We start from the raw sequence: 17,483 nt of genomic DNA, 5'->3' as shown, positions 1-17,483 counted from the left end.
TAATCCCAAGAGTCCCTGCATCACAACGCTGAGACTCATATTTATAAGCATGAGCTGAAATCAGAGAGGCAGAGAAGTCATGGGGGTTGCTCTTAATTCCCCCCCCCCCCTTTTTATTGTTCATCTGCAGTTAGTAACGAACAAAGAGGAAGGAGATAAATGCCTCTTGTGACAACCAAAATGCTCCAGAGAGTTCATCTTTAGGGCTATTTTAAAGGATAAAGCCAAATACAGGGACCGATGCTAATGGAGCGACTTCTGGGTCCTGGTTGCTGGCTAATCAAATCAGGCTGAAGAGTTGAAATTTGCATGGCAGACTGTTTATAGGGACTGTCGAAATGAGACTAAATATGACATTCTGCTGAATCATTGTAGTTCTAGACATCCTTCACTTTGCCTCCTTACTAGTCTCCCACCCTCCCTTCAATATCACTTCCCACTGCCCCCACCCCATGCCAAGAAGAACAAGAATAAAGAGGCACTTCTGCTCTCATCTGAGTTTAATCGAGAAAGATCCAAACCCCTGAAAACCACAAGGACGGAGGCTCTGAAGGAGCAGTTGTTGTGTGTGTTTTGGGCAATGGGAAGAACACATGGGTTACTTTGTGCAAGCCCCTTCTGCTGCAATGATCGGGTACAGCCAATTTCTTGGCGGAGACTGAGCCACCAAATTAATTTCATGCCTGACAAATTGAAGCTTTCCAAAGGCACTTTGGTTCACCAGAAACCTGGTCAGCACAGAGGACAGAGAATCTGAAAAGATTCATAATTCCTCAAAACCTCTGAATTTATGGCCAATCCCTAAAACCAGCCAGGCAAAGAGACAGTAACTGCTTTCCTCAAAAACTTGTCTCACACATTAAGATGAGTTTTTTCTTACATGAGAAAATAGCAGTCTTCTTCCTAAAAAGAATGCAAGAGCTCTCAGCACTGTATGGATTTAAAGTTGTTCCTCATCATCATTGCCAGATATCCAGGCTCCCATCATTTCCAGGGGAGAAAGGTGGCCACTGAGAAGCTTGACAAGAGCAAAATGCCCCTGTACGTATGAGTGCTTTGAACACAAACCCTTTTTGTGAGCAAACCATCATTTGTAAAATCAGCATATGCTAATCGAAGTCTCCAGCACTCATCTCTGAGCATTGTACCTGTATTCCCCGTGGACATCTGTCTGTCAATCCCACGGCACCCAGGAGATTACTCAGCTTTTAAAAGCTTAACAGCACATTGTCTGACATAGCCGACACTCCTGTAAGTTTGCCCCCAGGTGTGTTTTATGTGTACAAGTATCGGAGCAGCTCTTTTCCTCCCTGCCCTCTCTCCTATAGCGTCATCTTCATATCTCAAGATTTTTCAGAGGGCAAGAAGTTATCTCTCTCTTTGACAGTGCAATCTGCTATGCACTCTTGGAAAGACGGGCTGCTGTTTAGCTTCTCTTGATAAAGTCATGATACCATGGGCGAAACTTCAGAGCACAGCAAGCTGCCCCTGTAGGGGAGATGTGCCTTCAGTTACAAATGATGATTAGCATTTTCCTTGAGCTTCATCCAAGCTGGATAGTTGACAGTGTGTTTTGTGAACAGGAGCATGTTCCATCTGCGTAGCAATTCAAATAAGGGGAGAAAAATTAAAAGCCAAATATGCCAGATCTTGTATTTGGATCTCTCATCGCAGCACACTCTGAAGGGAATTCGGTGCGGAAGTACAGAACAAGCAGCATTTTAATCCTGGCACTGATACTGACTCTTTCCCAGGTCTTAGACAAGGAATTTACATTTCTATGGAGCTCCACTGGCAGAAAAAACAATCCATAATGTCTCAGTTTCCCCAGCTGTGAAATGGGGATAGGAGCACTGCAGCAGCTTTGATCCCTAGTGTGCTGTGTGGGCAAGAACTGACAAGGAAAAATAGGACTCAGGAGCTTTTGTTCCAAAAATCACCAGCACCAAAGGCAGAGTTAAAGGTAAGCAGATGTTTATTGCTGTAGCAGCACTGCCTGCTACAGGTACATGGAAAGAAGGAAGTCTTCAACATTCACGAGAATGCTTATCCAGAAAAGTCCTTTTAGTCTCTGACAGCTCAGTAGAAGATGTTGAGAGTAACATTACAAAAATCTGTCTGGATATGTTTTGATCTTTGACCCGCAGCCCTTCCATCTCCCATCCTTCAATGGTGATCTCTCACCCTTAAATTAGAAGATAATTCAACTTTGTTCTTTATGTCAGCAAGAGGCCACATTTTCAAAAAATGTGGGTTTTGATACCTACATGAGCAAATGGATGTTTTTAAGCATTAGTTTCCAGCTCCCTTCCTAAATAAAGCAACTAAACTTTCACTACATGGTTGACCCCACCACTTCTACATTCCACTTGCTGCTGGAGAAGACAGATCTGAATTCTTCTGAAAATGTGACCCTGGTTGTAAGAGCTTAAACTCTCTGTATCAAAATAGTCCCCTCCTTCACTCATAATGAACTTCCAATATGTATTTCAAATACAGAGGGGAGGACACTGCATCAACACAGGTGCTTGTATGTTTACTACATTTCCAGGAAGGGAAGGAATATTTAAAAGCTATTGTGTTTTCGTGTTTGAGGTTTAATATTTCAGGCTAAACCACGTGCTTCTACAAGTTTTATGACTAGCAACACCCTACTGAGTACTAGAAATGTTTTTGTGGGGCCTTGACTTATTCAGGCTTCTCAGGCAACTTTTATGCTATCCATTCTTTGCTTCTTTTCTCTACTTGACTAATGAATTAATAAACATGGTAGGAAAGCAATGATTCCCACATACTCTGTTGGGATCTATTCCTCAAAAAGGAATAGTGCTCAGCAAAAAAAAGTGCTTAAAGAAGTGCTCAGAAAGGATGCATCTATTTGGGCTAATCCAGAAAGTTCAATAGTGATAGCACCATACTAGCAGCCTGCTGAATCTTGGTTAATGTGTCTCTCCTGTTAGTAAGTAAGGGCTCATACTACTAATGGCTACAGGACTTCTGGTGAGCTTGACGTATGGGAGTGTGGTTTTGTGTCAGCTGAGGGCACAGATAGAGCAAGTTCATGCTGATCTGTGAAGGACTCACAAGAGATACTTGCAGGAGCTTGGGGGAGTAAGTATCACAAGAGGCACAGACACAGAGTCCATTACAACTAAGAGTTGGCAAAAGGGGCAAAAATGGAAAGAATACACATAAGACTTTAGGAAAGGACAATGTGGCAGAGTGTTTCAGTGTCCTTTGAGAGTACAGAGAGATCCACAATCAATAAACATCATCTTAGAAAAAACCAACTTCTGGTCTTGCATTCAGGACATTCCCAGAGCCTAATCTAACCCTATTTCTATTCACCCCTAATCCCTATTTCCCTCCCTATAAACAGATTCTAAGCAACAGTTTATGCAGAAATGCCTACTCTTAAGATATCTGCATCTGGTCAGCTGAATGCCACCATGGGGCACCCACCATTTTCTCTCCACAGCCACACTTTCAGATATTTCTTTAATGGTTCATAGACCAGACAGCTCTGTTTGCACAATCAGCAAAGGGTAGCTTCAATGGTTACTCATAAGATTGGCACTGTTATTAACACTCATAGCAAACATGTCAGTGCAGACTCAGGACCAGCCAGAACATATGGACACATTGTCCATGGGATGTCCACAGCGTAACCCCATTGATGGGACACAGACCCACTGAGCACAGGGCCACCTTAGAGGACTACACTTCCAGGGAGGTACAGACATAGGCATGGACACTTTCCTGCACACCAGCCTTTGCTGACTTCTACCTATCCACCTGATGGAGAAAAGGATGCTGACATCCTAATATCCTAACTATTCTCCCAAATAAATGACAAATGTGGTGTGAAAGGGGAAGAAAAGCATGAACCCTTGCCTGCTGTGGCAATAAATGGAAGAGGAGGGAGAATGAGAATGACCTGGGACCTCACACAGACAGGGAAATAGAGATGTCTTGGCTTTAGATTGAAGCAAGATTAACACACGAACTTTTGGTAGCTCTCAGCGGTGTAGTCAGAGGAGATGGAGAGATAATGGGATCACAGGATCACAGGATAATTCAGGTTTGAAGGGGCCACAGGAGACCCCTATTCCAGCCTCTCACTCACAGCAGGACCAACTATGAGGTCAGACCAAATTGCTCAGGGGTCTAGCTAAAAATCTGCATTGAAAAAAAATATATTAAAATAGTTACATTAAAATTTGCATTTCTCCCTAACACCTAGGTGAGTCTCAACTGTCTGTCTGCCTCACGTGTGCTGTCTAGTAGCTTCAATACAAAGGGGAATAGAAGACTTCAACGCAGGGAAGGAAATGACAACCAGAGGAGACACACTGGGTAGATAGATGGTGAACAGGGTGGTGGAGAAATACGGTTTTATAACACCCTCTCTTATAAAGGAGCAATTAAAAGTATTAAAGAATATCTCAAGAAGATGAGCCTGCATAGTGCAGAGGGCATAAACTAATACTGCCTTTTGCATCAGCCTCTAAAATTTCACATCCATTGTTAATACTGTTAACATCATCTGTGATTTTCAGGCTAATTTCTGCGAGGATATGGGAGAATATTACTGTCAAGGTTAATTTATAAAGAACCAGGCACCTTTTGGTAAGTAGAAGGGAACGTGAACTGGTCTTGCTGTGAAATGTGGATTTCAATCACCTTCTCAGTGATCTCTTCCCTTGTTATCTCTGTAGGGTCTTTTCAACACACTTTGTTCACCCTCCTCTCTCCTGAGCTGTTCAGGGAGGGCTGACTCCCTCTCCAACCAACGGGGTCTCAATGGGATGCTCCAGGGCTTTGCCACATGAGCTTTTATCTATTCATGACATAAGACTAACCTGTTGTTATTCTTTCCTTCTGGATTGGGGAAAATTTTGATTTCCCTACCAAAAAGAAATAAAAAAGAAAGCACGGCACTCAGTCCAGGAAGGCAAGAATTCAAATCTGCAGTAACAGCTCTTGAGAGCACTTCTAAGGGATCTTGGCTGATGGATGGGCTATTGATCTACATTGTTATTAATTAGCACCAGACAACTAGAGAGTGAACTGGTCTAACCAAAGTCATAGGTGAGAGTGGTAATTCCCCTTTGGGACAGCAAATCATGTCCACAAAAATAGCTGTATCGATGAGGCATATGATGTTTGTAGTGTCTGTGCTAACAGAAATAGGAGCAAGATATTTCCTCTCTTGAGACAGTCATCATCTGGCAACAAAAAAATAGGCAAAAGTGCAGTAAATGGAGGAGGAAAGTAACACAGCCTTTTAACAAAGGAAATATTAACACTTAAGCGAGAGGATTTGCAGAAGCTAAACACTATTTCATCACAAGCACTAGACATCTCTCTACAGCTCTCTACCTTATCAATGTACATTGACAGTCAATATACGAGTCTTTAACTCGGCTCAGTTTCTGTGGATGTATATATGCAGATACCTCTGCCTAAAATTTGGATTATTAGCAAATAATGTGTGTGTCAGCACTATTTTCTCCTTCTGCAGAGGAAATACTTCACTTTTAGTAGGTGCTAAAGTCCATCCCTATTCAGCAAAGCTCTTAACACATACATAAGTGATTTGCTGAATCAAGGGTTTCATTACTAGCTTCTTCATGCAAACTCACCGAGAGGAAGAGTGCATGAAGAAAAGGGTTTAGGGCAAGGCTCTCTGACACTAACAGTCTTTGGATAAGGCACTGGGAATCTAAGTCAGAAAAGGAAAATTATCTCTAGCACACAGTGGAAACCTCTCCAATTTAGTTAAAAGCACTTCACTACACACAGTATCGTCACAAGGTTACACCTGAGACATAAGAAATGTCTAGGGCTAAAAGTAAATGTTATGTATACGTGAATCTTCTTTGTCTTGCAAAGTGAGATCCTAGGTCGTACACATATCCCTGATGAAATACTGACTGCAAAAATATACAAGCTCTAATCATTTCCATGAGGAGAAGAAGAAATACAGTTTTAGCCAGCCAATAAGAAAAAGTTTGGACTTTTGCAAGTAGTCCTAACAAAGAAGATGTGTGAGCAGAAAGGAGATGCTGAGAGAATTTTCACAATGTATTACCCGGTGGTATTTCATCTATTGCCTCTGTGTCTGGATCTATTGGGTTTATGGGCCAGATAGATGCATACCCATATACTTAAAACGGTAGCATTTAATAAACAGTGGAAATGGAAAGAGAAGGAAATACAACAAGAACTCTCTGTGGGTGCATGTGATTTTTGTGTTTGCTATTTTAGCATGTAACTGCCATCTATACAACCTATCTCCAGGTTGTTACTGATTTGTCATACTCCGTGGGCTGCAGCAGGGAAAGGATCCTGACTCCTCAGCCATTTGATATGGATTAGTTGAACTGTGCGAGGCTAGCAGAGCTGACTAGCTATGCTCACGTTGCAGAGCACTTCACTTGGATCTCCTCTGGGTCCCATTTGATGCCCCTTTAGCCCTGAAATGTAATCTTATATTTGTTTTCTCTGTGCAAGGTGGTAGGTATCATGAGAGACTTGTGTCACAGCTTGTTGGAGCAATTTTCTTCTAGCATCATGGTGAAACTCCTCTAGCATGATGATGTTCTGGGCTCCAGGGCATGATAAAAAAAGTATATGGCACTTTCAAGCAGCATTGGGAACTGTTATGGATGGAAAAAGCCAAACTTAAGGTAATATGTAAACACACTGGCTTTCTGGAGAAGACCAAGAAACAGATTATCTCTCAGGTCCTCTGGAAAGAACTAAGTCTGTACCTGCACTGGCAAGTATTGCAGAGCAGCAGGCGCAGACGTACAGAGAAAAACAGCAGGTGCTGGGGACCCAATATCCAAAGTATCCATGAAGTTTTACTTCACACCAGCTCCAGCCTGTTCCTATGGACTGAATGTCTATTATTGGTCAGAGTCCATGAGGTGGATGCTTGCAATACGTCTTTTAATGGAGTTTCATCCCACATGAATTTAATTTGTGAGCTCTGAGAGTGCTCTCAGAAGTGAACTAAAACACAATATGTGAGCACAACTGCGCGATTCCCACCAAAATATGCACCAGGGAATGTGCCTAGGTGGCCAAGAAGGCCAATAACATCCTGGCTTGTATCAGAAATAGTGTGGCCAACAGGACTAGGGAAGTGATTGTCCCCCTGTACTCAGCACTAGTAAGGCCACACCTTGAATACTGTGTTCAGTTTTGGGCCCCTTACTACAAGAAAGACATTGAGGTGCTGGAGCGTGTCCAGAGAAGGGCAACGAAGCTGGTGAAGGGTCTGGAGCACAAGTGTTATGAGGAGCAGCTGAGGGAACTGGGGTTGTTTAGCCTGGAGAAGCAGAGACCTTATCACTCTCTACAACTACCTGAAAGGAGGTTGTAGTGAGGTGGGGGTCGGTCTCTTTTCCCAAGTAAAAAGTGATAGGAGAAGAGGAAATGGCCTCAAGTTGTGCCAGGGGACGTTTAGATGATTGGATATTAAGAAAAATTTCTTCACCGAAAGGGTTGTCAAAGTATTGGAACAGGCTGTGGGATAATAGCTGGAGGTGACTTAGAAATTAAACTTATATTCACACTTTTAGGTAAGGTACAGCATTGAAGAAGATTCCCAGGTGGAATGCGGCTGACATGCAAGGCGATTCCATGGCACTTCCCTAGGCCTGTAACCTTAGACGTCGGTGACGCCAGGGGAGCTTGGTGTACTGACTCTAAGAAGGTACTGTTCGGAGGGTGGAGCGGTGTGGAGACGCCGCGGCCAGGCTCTGCAATTAAATGGGAACTCAAAGGTATTGTGTGTGACCAGTAAGCTGCACATTTGCTATCCTGGGCCAACAGTCTGTCATGTTTCTGACAAAATGCTGTCCTTTGATGAACTTTGCTCATTATAACGTCATTATAATACCAAAACACACCTCCATCCCAAAAGCTACCCACCTCCAAGGTGCGACCACCCCTCACTGAGCTTGCACTTTGAATTTTTCCTAGCCTATACCTTTAAAAGCAAAGCGAGAAAACTTTACACGAATCCTAAACAAAGATGTATGACTAGAGTCACTCAAGCTCCACCCGAAAGGTGAAAGATAGTATAAAATAGCTTAAGAGAGAGAGAATGTTAGGGAAGACACCATCGCGTACCACTCTGACCTCTGGGACCAGTCGACGGGCTGAGCCTCTCTTCCTCCCCATCGGGACGCCTTTGGGTAAGATTCTAACACTTGGTTATTCCAAGTGCCTCCCCGGGAAACTTAGAAATCTCTCTAGAGTTGCTTTATCATCTTTAACGCGTTTATAGCTGGCAGTGTCACTCATACTCTTGGTATTTGCACGTGCTTTGCAGACAGTAAATTTATCACCAGTAATCCAAAGAATCTGTGTATCTGTTGCTCTAATAAACTGCACTCTTTATTAATGTGGCCGTGATAGTTCATGCAACATGACTAGATTGGGGGTGCAGCGCGTTTAAATTAACGTTGTCGCCTTTACTCTGATGAATGGCTGCATATACGGTCCTTAGAAAATAACTGTTGACCAAGTCTGAGACTAGGACTGGACTTAGCCGCACCTAGACTCCTCTCTGAGAAGGAGTTTAGAAAGCAAGGGGGTCCTGTCTGAACCTCGTGACTCAACGGGAGGGTTCCCCCCCCCTCAGCCACTCCTCAGACTCCTACATGACAGTAACTCTTAATGCAACACAGGCTGCCCAGGGAAGTGGTTGAGTCACCATCCCTGGAGGTATTTAAAATATGCTTAGGGACATGGTTTAGTGGTGGACTTGGTAGTGTTAGGTTAATGGTTGGACTCAATGATCTTAAGGGTCTTTTCCTACCTAAATGATTCTATGATTCAAGTCTATGATTCTGAAACTGCCTTTCTTATAGAAGCAAAAACATTTAAATAGACACACCTCAAGCAGACTTGCTCCACAAAGAAGCCTGGAAGTTAACTAGCACATGTTTAATGACGATGCTTGAGAGAGCAAAATCTGGAGTGAAACAGGGAGTGAGTCAAAATGACACTGAAAACACCAAAACAGCACTGGCCCATTCAGGGCAGAGTCTCTGAAACTCCAATTAATAAAACTTTTCAGTGCTGACTGGCATGACGCTGGCAGTTTGAAGGCAACATGTTAAGGATGTGGAGATTGCCTATGAAGGGTTTTGACATGAAGTCAAGTAATTGCGGTTTGGAGCAATGCATAAGTTGTGGAGGCCACAAGGGGACAGAGAGGGGAGGCATGGGCAAATCAATATGCAATGAAAACGGTCACTGCATGAGTCTGCTGGGATAGTCTGCTTTTTGTTCTCAATACTTGCTAAGGCTTCTCCGCATTTTCAAAGAGGCCAGCTGTTATTTTCACATATCCCTTATTTTGCCCTCAGGCTTGCACAGTTTTCCATAGAATTTACCCTTAATTTGCCTTACTCCTCCTCTTCTCTAAATGTCAGTGAAGACTAAAGGAAGTTTTTGTGATCAAATCATCAAGTCAATAGGGCTGCAGCTGTACAAAGACATGGAAGATGCCTGTTCTCAGGCACTGAAACTGCAGGTATGCACTTCATTGCATCCACATCAGTAAGTCCCCTAATCCTCTGAACAGGGTGGCTGCATCGAAACTGCTTACGGAGAACATGTTAACTTTCAAACTCTGTCAATATTTGGGCATGGCTAACCTTGGTCAAAATTGTACCAGGATATGCTCTAACAATTTAGAAGTTAATGAGTCAGTTCTAGCGTCCTTGGTACTGTTTAATTTACTAGTGTAGAAATTATCTAGAAATTTTCCATCAGCAGTTGTAACTTCTGAATTGCATCCATGTGGTTTTTTACACATTTAATCAGTTCAGCTTTGGTATAACACCAAGATCCTATATACAGTCTGCTGCTGTAGGAGAAAGGAACTAACAAATGGGAAATAATTGAGAATAGAGCACTGAAGTGAGTGAAAAGCAAGGGAGACTGACTTGTGAAGAGGAGAATAACTGTTAGCATTTGAGGAGTTTAAAAGCCAAAGGGGAAGAAGAATTATTTGCGGGTCCAGTAGAGTTTCACTAGGTATAAAGAGCTGAGAATGAGAAAGGGATCTTTAGCAAGAACATAGGGAAGCATTTCATCAACACTGAAGCCTGCTGGACCGTGAAATAGTCTCCCAAAATAAATGGTGGCAGTCCTAGAGCTCAGGTCATTTTAAATTAGACTGGCCAAAATACTCGAGTGGATTCTTTAGGGAACAACTCAATACCGAGTCCCAGGGATGGCCATGTCAACCTCACAGGCAGCTCTGCTGCTCATGATAATTAGGCTCCACCACGCTGCCAGGAAAAGAGTGCTGTTTGACACTCACGCAGCACCAGATCTTTCACTTACGGTGCTTGTCATTATATCATGTTATTTATACATTACTCTGAGTTGAAAAGTCTCTGTGAAGAGGCAGGCAGAGCCCTCATAAGTAAGTCAAAACCCTGGACTATTGAAGCTGATGAAAGATATAAAATAGCTTGCATTAAACCTTCTAAACTGCTAGCATCAGTGAGAGATTTTACTGAAAATACCCCTCAGCAAGAAATGATATGTAGTAATGAGTGAACAAGGAACATGTTTGAACTAACAAACACACTCTGACAGACTCTGTGGGGCTTTTTTTGTTTTATTTTTATTGTATTTAATTTTCTGTCTGCTTACAAATGCTTGACTGACAGGTGTGGAGGCTGGCATCTATCACTTCTCTTCAAAACAGATAGGGAATGAACATCAACATTTCTCAACACTGACCCAGAGGGAACAACGTTTCCTAAAAATAAAAGCATTTCCCTCACACCTGTTGCCACACCCTATCCAACTCTCCTCTTCTTTTGCCAAGAGAAGCACCGATTAAAATGAAACTCTGTTGCAGAGTTTTGCTTTCTTCAGGATATCCTCAACTGATGATTAGAAACTGGGTGGTGGTATTATCGCCATATACTCGCCAAAAGTTAGCAAAGCATCACCAGACAGCATTGGCTTTCATGCTCTGATGACCATGTATTACTGGAGAAAACTGTCCACCTTCTCACATCAGCCAAGTTAATGCCTGAGTTCTGCATTAAATACAAAAAGAAAGAAATGGAAACCTGTGGAAATACCCCAGGGAGCAGGGGGGGATCCTTCTTGTTATTTACTGTGTCTTCTGACCAAAATGAGGAAGGAACACACTAAACAACTTATGCTACCAATTACCTCTGCGACATAGGATGATGCTTTCAGTATCGTTTTATAGGCAAGTGACTTAAGAGCATATGATCAGTGCCCAGGGCACAAAAGGAGCTGATGGCAGAGTTGACACTTGAACTAATTTCTCCAAATGCTTTCCCAGCACCTTTCCACTGGGGGACTCTCCATGGCTGCACAGGCATCGGCAACTGATGGTCTCCAGTTTGCAATGTCTGTCCATCCAGCTGTGATTAATCATTAAACTGTGTTTCAGCTAGACTTACCTGGTATTCATTTGATCTGAATGACTGACTTCCTGACTGCTAAGTAATTTAGTAACTGCAATTATCTGTATAAACTGACTGGCATCTGCTGGTTTTCAGGGCTGAGAGGTGATGTGCTTAGTCCTGGTAGTGTCAGGTTTGGTAGCTGACAAAATGGGCAGCTGCCTACCTCCATGGACTGAGCTCTTATTGCTGCTGTTCCTCCTGTGGGGACGGAGAGAAAAATGGATATTCCCCACTCTTCATGGTAGGAGAATGCTCACTGCTGTGTTAGCAGCCCAGCAAGCACAGGAGTGGGACAGGAGAATGCTATAAAAAAGGGAAGAGGGTTGTGGAGGAGGTGGGATAACCTGGTGGTGACTCCAAGGGAATGGTGGTGGGGTCAGGGAGGGGTTCATCTCATCTTCTTTTCTCATCACCTCTTGAGAAGCTGTCTGCATAAGGAGGATCACTGGAGGCTTTCTGAATCAATATGGCATTTAGCATCTTTTTTTACAGGTCCTTCCAGTCACCAGAAGAAATCCTGATGTTCCGCAGTCAATGGTTATCCATTTCTTCTCAAAGTTTTATCTCCTTCCATTTTTCACATGACCACAGGTGCCAATGAAAGGCATGGGACACTAAATTATATATATTTGCTATGACAGAGCTTGTGCTGGCACTGAGCACTGACAATGCACATTACAGTTCAGCTCATGTATTTCTGATGGCACATTTTACAGTGCTATATATAAAGTTGTTATGGCATCTATTATTCACTGCCAATACAGTTCAAGTTAAAATAGGTTTTATATAACAGTTCAAAGCAATATTTTAAGAAATAACACTTGTGTCAAGGCTGCTGTGTCCTACCAGATTTAAACATTTCCAAGCAATAAAGATCTTTATCCAAAATGTAAGGTTTTGGTGAGACATCTCCATTGCAGACTTCTCTATTTTTAATCTCCAAGCAATAGCAGAAGGAGCACATTTAAATAAAATGAACAGCCAGCTGAACTTTTGACATGGCTGTTATCTTTCTAGGTGGAAACAGTGAATGCTGAAAAGTGCCTCAAGGGATGTTCATGACAGAGAACAATGTCCTATTAACCTGAACCTCTGAAGAGATTCTGGAGATGTGGAAAACACACAAGTGGGAAAGAGTCATTGGAACATTAAGAAGATGTCTATTATGGGCACAATTTTATATCTGTTTTTCAGGACACAAGACGGGAAGAGAATTTATTTCCTCATTTCTTTAGCAATGAAAAAGGTTTTATATCTGTTCTTGCAAAAAGGGCAAATTCAATGTCTCTTTTAAAAAAAGGCCTATTACTGGTACCAGCACCATGAGCTTCTCCAAAGTTGTGTTCTAATCAGTGTGGCCCAGAAGATATGATGTTCTAGCAATGCTCTGTGACCCCTTCTCTGCTGCTTAATATCTACATGTTTCTGGTGCGAGATGTGCAGAAAAGTAAAAATCCCAGCAAGACCAATCTACTTGCATAAGATATGTTTTACACAGCTCTGTTCTTCATTCTGGTCCCCAGAGAGCAAAGGAGAACAAATGCTATATATCAATTTGGCAATAAATTTATTTTATTAGCTGTGTTTGACAGTTAGGAATAATGTTTCCTTTTAACCTTCTTGGTTACTTACTGGTTTTGAAAACATATTGGAAAAAGGCTGTAAGGGTGACTATGAGCTCAATGAGTCCCTTCTCTGTATACCCACAACTTCTAATGAAATCAGGGAAGTTTTGATGAGTCAAATGAGACATCAGATGAGTCCTTTCACAAGAAATATGCTTGTGTGGGTCAACAAACAGAAAAACAAAACCCAATGAAAATTATTTAAAAGCACCATCTGCTTATTCAAATACAGCTGGGGAGAGGTACGACACAGTCCAAAAATACATTTCATTTTAATTATATTTTTTTCAAAAGAGATGCTAAATAAGATACTATTGGTCCTAAATGTTTTCCTCCTGAGGAAAAATGTTTAAGCTACGTTTGAAATAATTCATGTGGAATGCAGTCCTCCTTACAAGATTAATATGGATCTTGGATAGCAGAGCAAAATGAATGCAGTTATGTTGGAGATGATAGGGAAAAAAACAGGGAAAAGAAAGTGCACACACCCTTAGGAAGCAGAAGGCTGAGCAACATTAACAGCTTTAAATTGAGTAAGTTATTAACTGTATAAGTTGAATAAGTTATTCAGAGATAAATTCATATTAGGCAGAAAGGTATAGAGGATCTACCAAACCAACAGATATGCAACCTGCCCAATATATGTGTGTTGCATTTATTCAGAAGTTATGTAGGGCTGGGACTGGATTCACTTAATTTGCCTGAAGTACCCCACCATGGCCACGTGGCCCAGTGCAGCCTCATGCAGAGATATCAGCTTGTGGCACAGAAATGGGATTTAACCAGCAAAAAAAGGATCTTTCTAAGGAGACACAACTGCACCTCTTGTTTCTCCAAAGTTGGTGCACTTGAGGCTGTCTTTGAGTTTGTCATTCTCCACTGTGTAATGGGCAAACACTAAATGTGTTTTTTTCTGGGGAGGACAGGGACAACATAAAGATGGAAAGAAAAAGGCAGTGACTATATTTCAAACAAAAGGATCACAGCAATATCCTTTGTGTCCACAACACCATTTCAGAAATACCTTTACATCCATCCTTCTTGAACATCAAAGTGCAGGAACATCCCAAAACATGCATTTTCTTGCAACAAAGTTCCCTTGAGTTTGTCCTGGTGGATGCAAAGAGATTCCTCAAGTATGAAAGAACAATGCACACTCAAGGATACTCAGTGTGAGAATATTTAACAATTTCATCCCTAGTAATGATGCAAGTCCACAAAGCTCAATCATCTCTATTCAGCAACCCGTAACAGAAATTAGACATACAATAACCTCGACCCATTTCTGTAAAACCATCAACATTTCTTACTTACAGTGTTGAATTATATGTAGCTATCACTGTTTGCAAACAGAGGTCAAAGACTCAAAGCACCAGTCTACAGCAGGAATCTTTGTCCTCTGTTTGCACTATTAACTCAATCACAATTCCTGCTATACCGCAACCAAAATCTATTCTGATAAAATTAGCTCAATCCAATTAAAGGACAAAGTATAGTCCTTAATTAAATGTTCTGATTATTCTGAAGCCCTCTTTTTTTAGTTCATCTTGAGTTTAGGCCTGTAAAGGCATACAAATTAGAAAGAATTAAAATGTTATTGTTTTGCTCATTTATTGCTTAAATTTGAGTAACAAGGGTTTCCAAAATGCATAAAAAGAGAAGTATAAAAAGAAAAATGTGGCATGTTTAACTTATTCAGACCTCTTTTTGTTCCTTTTTTTCCTATTTTATTTATAGCATTAAAAAAAAAAAGGGAATAAAAATAGTATGTCTTCTTTTAACTACATTAAGAATGTCCAAATACTTTGATAAAGCAAAAATATTGAATTATTTGAAAAACTTAACAAGTTATTTCCTTTCGTCTACCTATTATTCTCTGTAATGGTAAAGCTGAATATATCTTGTCTGTGACCAATTCCAGTTTCAAGTTTGCATGCACCAAGAAAGTTGTTTTGCTGCAGAACCAAGATCAATTAAACTACCTCACTACAGACTCTGTTATGGAAGACCCACTGAAAAAAAACCCAAAAACATTAGCCCATGAACATTAATTAATTCTTGTCATTTTCATTACAGGTCATATAGATTTCTAATTCTTCCTTCTGCCACTGATTTCCATTTTTAGAAACACTTAATAATCTCTCCCATTTTTAGTGATACTGTACTGGCAGCAATGTAAATCAGCATTTCTTTCATCATGTTGAGCAACGCATAACACAAGGAATCTGCACTTCCAGCTCACAAGCCCGTGACGGGAGAAGGTTACTGACCTCAATCTGCTGAATGGCCTCTTCCCGCTGACGGATGGCCTCCAGATCCTCTTCTGTGATTTCCGAGAGCAAGGCTTGATCCTGGCTCTGGTTCTGCCACATGCCATCTCCTCCGTTAAAGACCTTCTCATTATCAGGTAGGTCAGAGAAGGGGGTCCTAGGGCTCTGCTGAGATAGGAGAATGGAAAGAAAGCAAAGGAAGTGTAAATGTTGTCCAGTTTTAAATAGTCTTCTTAAAGGAAAAGAAAATATTAATATAATAGTTTGCATAAACAGTGGTGGAAAGGTGAAGAGAAGAGTAAGTTACATGAGAGGAAGCACATCAAGTCTTGAAGGAAGTGTTAGGACCTGAAGCCAGATCTCCTGAGCTACGTTTGAGCCCCAGCAACCAACTTCAATTTCCAACAGTTCTTCTGACAGAACAAAACACATATATCTGAAAAATGACATGCTTACCTTGTTGATTTTCCTGCAAATTCTTCTGGAATTAGATACTTTCTCAGGCAGACATAAAGCCTATGCATTTGTCTTGAAGACTTTATGATCCAGCTTGCAACATTCAACATAACAAAGGATCCTAACTTGTCTATTTATGAGATAAACTAAATACAGCTTAAAAAAGGGAAAATCATTATAGTAATGTTACTGCATAGTCATCAGTTTGAGCAACTCACAGTTTCACGGTGTTCACTCTACAGAGTTGACTCGATTTTGCTGACATATCAGATACCATTTCCTAGGTAGCTAGATGTTCATACTGCCTTTGGGAGCTGTGGTTGTATTCAGATCCATATTTTAAGAGCCTGTTCATGATCCAGCTGCATCTACACTGCAGGTAGGGGCAGAGGTTTAACAAGGTCTTCTCTCAGCCTTTAGCTTCTGTGCCTATAGAGGTTAGGTTCAGTCTAGACTGGACTCAGTGAATGAAATGACACAAGGTTGGTCTGGAGAATCAGGAGGCTGAGCTCAAGTATTAAACTAATAGGCAGTGCTGAAGACTCCAATCCTACAACTGCATGAGTATTTCACTTCAAATAATGCACATGGTCCTTTAAACTGGCCTTGAGCTGAGCTTTGACTCCTAATCAAATGTTACAATAAAAAAGCAATCTAAGTGCTTCTGATGCTCTGAAGTTGAAAGAAGAAATAGCAGTCGCTACAGCACATTCTTGACCTGAATGTCCCCAAAGTCACTGAAAGCTACAGGAGAAAGCAAGCACAAGAATTCAGGGGGATGTTCAGTTCTCTGAATGTGGGCTTATCTGAAGCACAAACACCGGGTCTTTCCAATGAGTTGTGCCTGAGAAATAAAGGCCATTGCTGTCTTGCTGTGGCTAAGTTTTCAAAGATATTAAATGCCCTGAATTCCCACAGAGTGAATAGGAAGCAAGGCCATCGGGAAGCTTGCTGGTAGGGCACAGAAGGACTGAAGAACTGGAAGAACTGGGAGGACTTGAGTGGAAGTTGCAGTGGAAACAATGCCAAATCACCACAGCAAGAATGAGAAGTCTAACCGAGCATGCATGAGGGAGGCAGGGGAATAAGAACAAAAAACCACTTATATTGTGTTTTACTTCTTGCTTGTTTGCTTAGAGATCTGCCTGGAAGGAACTGTGAAGGAAGCATAGAGAAAACGGGTAATATTTAACTCTTGCAATCACATTTAGACACTCTAGCTGGCTAGATTTTAAAGAATATCAGGCATCTGGAAACACTTATTTAACTCTTTAACTCTTCTTTAATTCTTTAGAAAGCATACAATTTCTGCATTTAGAAACTAAATTATTGTTGCAGTTGCCTAAACCTAGACTTTGCCTTACGAAATTAATTTGTTATTATTATCACCATCATTGAAAATTATACAATGTGATGAAGGAAGTGGAGTGATGGAAGAAGTAGAGGCATACAGAAAAATTGGCAGCAAACAGTCAAGCATCTTTCAAAAATATAAACAGATTAAAATCTTTGACATTAATATCTTGCTTTGTTTCACCTTCTGCTTCCCTGGCCTCTGTTATCTACAGAGAAAGGGTGTGTTACAGGAAGAAAATTATCATTTAAAATTAGGTTAAAAATTCATTTACACTTTTAAAGACACATTT

The 17,483-nt window shown here is 41.3% G+C and overlaps 1 protein-coding gene across 6 annotated transcripts in view; it reads right to left on the bottom strand.

Moving 5' to 3' along the window:
* TSNARE1 (t-SNARE domain containing 1) overlaps positions 1-17,483 on the bottom strand; it is a 503,856-nt gene that overhangs the window by 232,034 nt on the left and 254,339 nt on the right. For 5 of the 6 annotated variants that reach the window (XM_072851134.1, XM_072851137.1, XM_072851138.1 and 2 more), the window contains exon 8: positions 15,382-15,549. In XM_072851134.1, the coding sequence (XP_072707235.1) occupies positions 15,382-15,549 (168 nt within the window). The remainder of the gene's footprint in view (positions 1-15,381; positions 15,550-17,483) is intronic. The other variant, XM_072851136.1, reaches the window with a different exon arrangement.

The sequence above is a fragment of the Ciconia boyciana genome, chromosome 2, assembly GCF_034638445.1.
Source record: "Ciconia boyciana chromosome 2, ASM3463844v1, whole genome shotgun sequence".
In the NCBI taxonomy this organism is placed as follows: domain Eukaryota; kingdom Metazoa; phylum Chordata; class Aves; order Ciconiiformes; family Ciconiidae; genus Ciconia; species Ciconia boyciana.
This window is presented reverse-complemented; position numbering and strand designations above follow the sequence as displayed.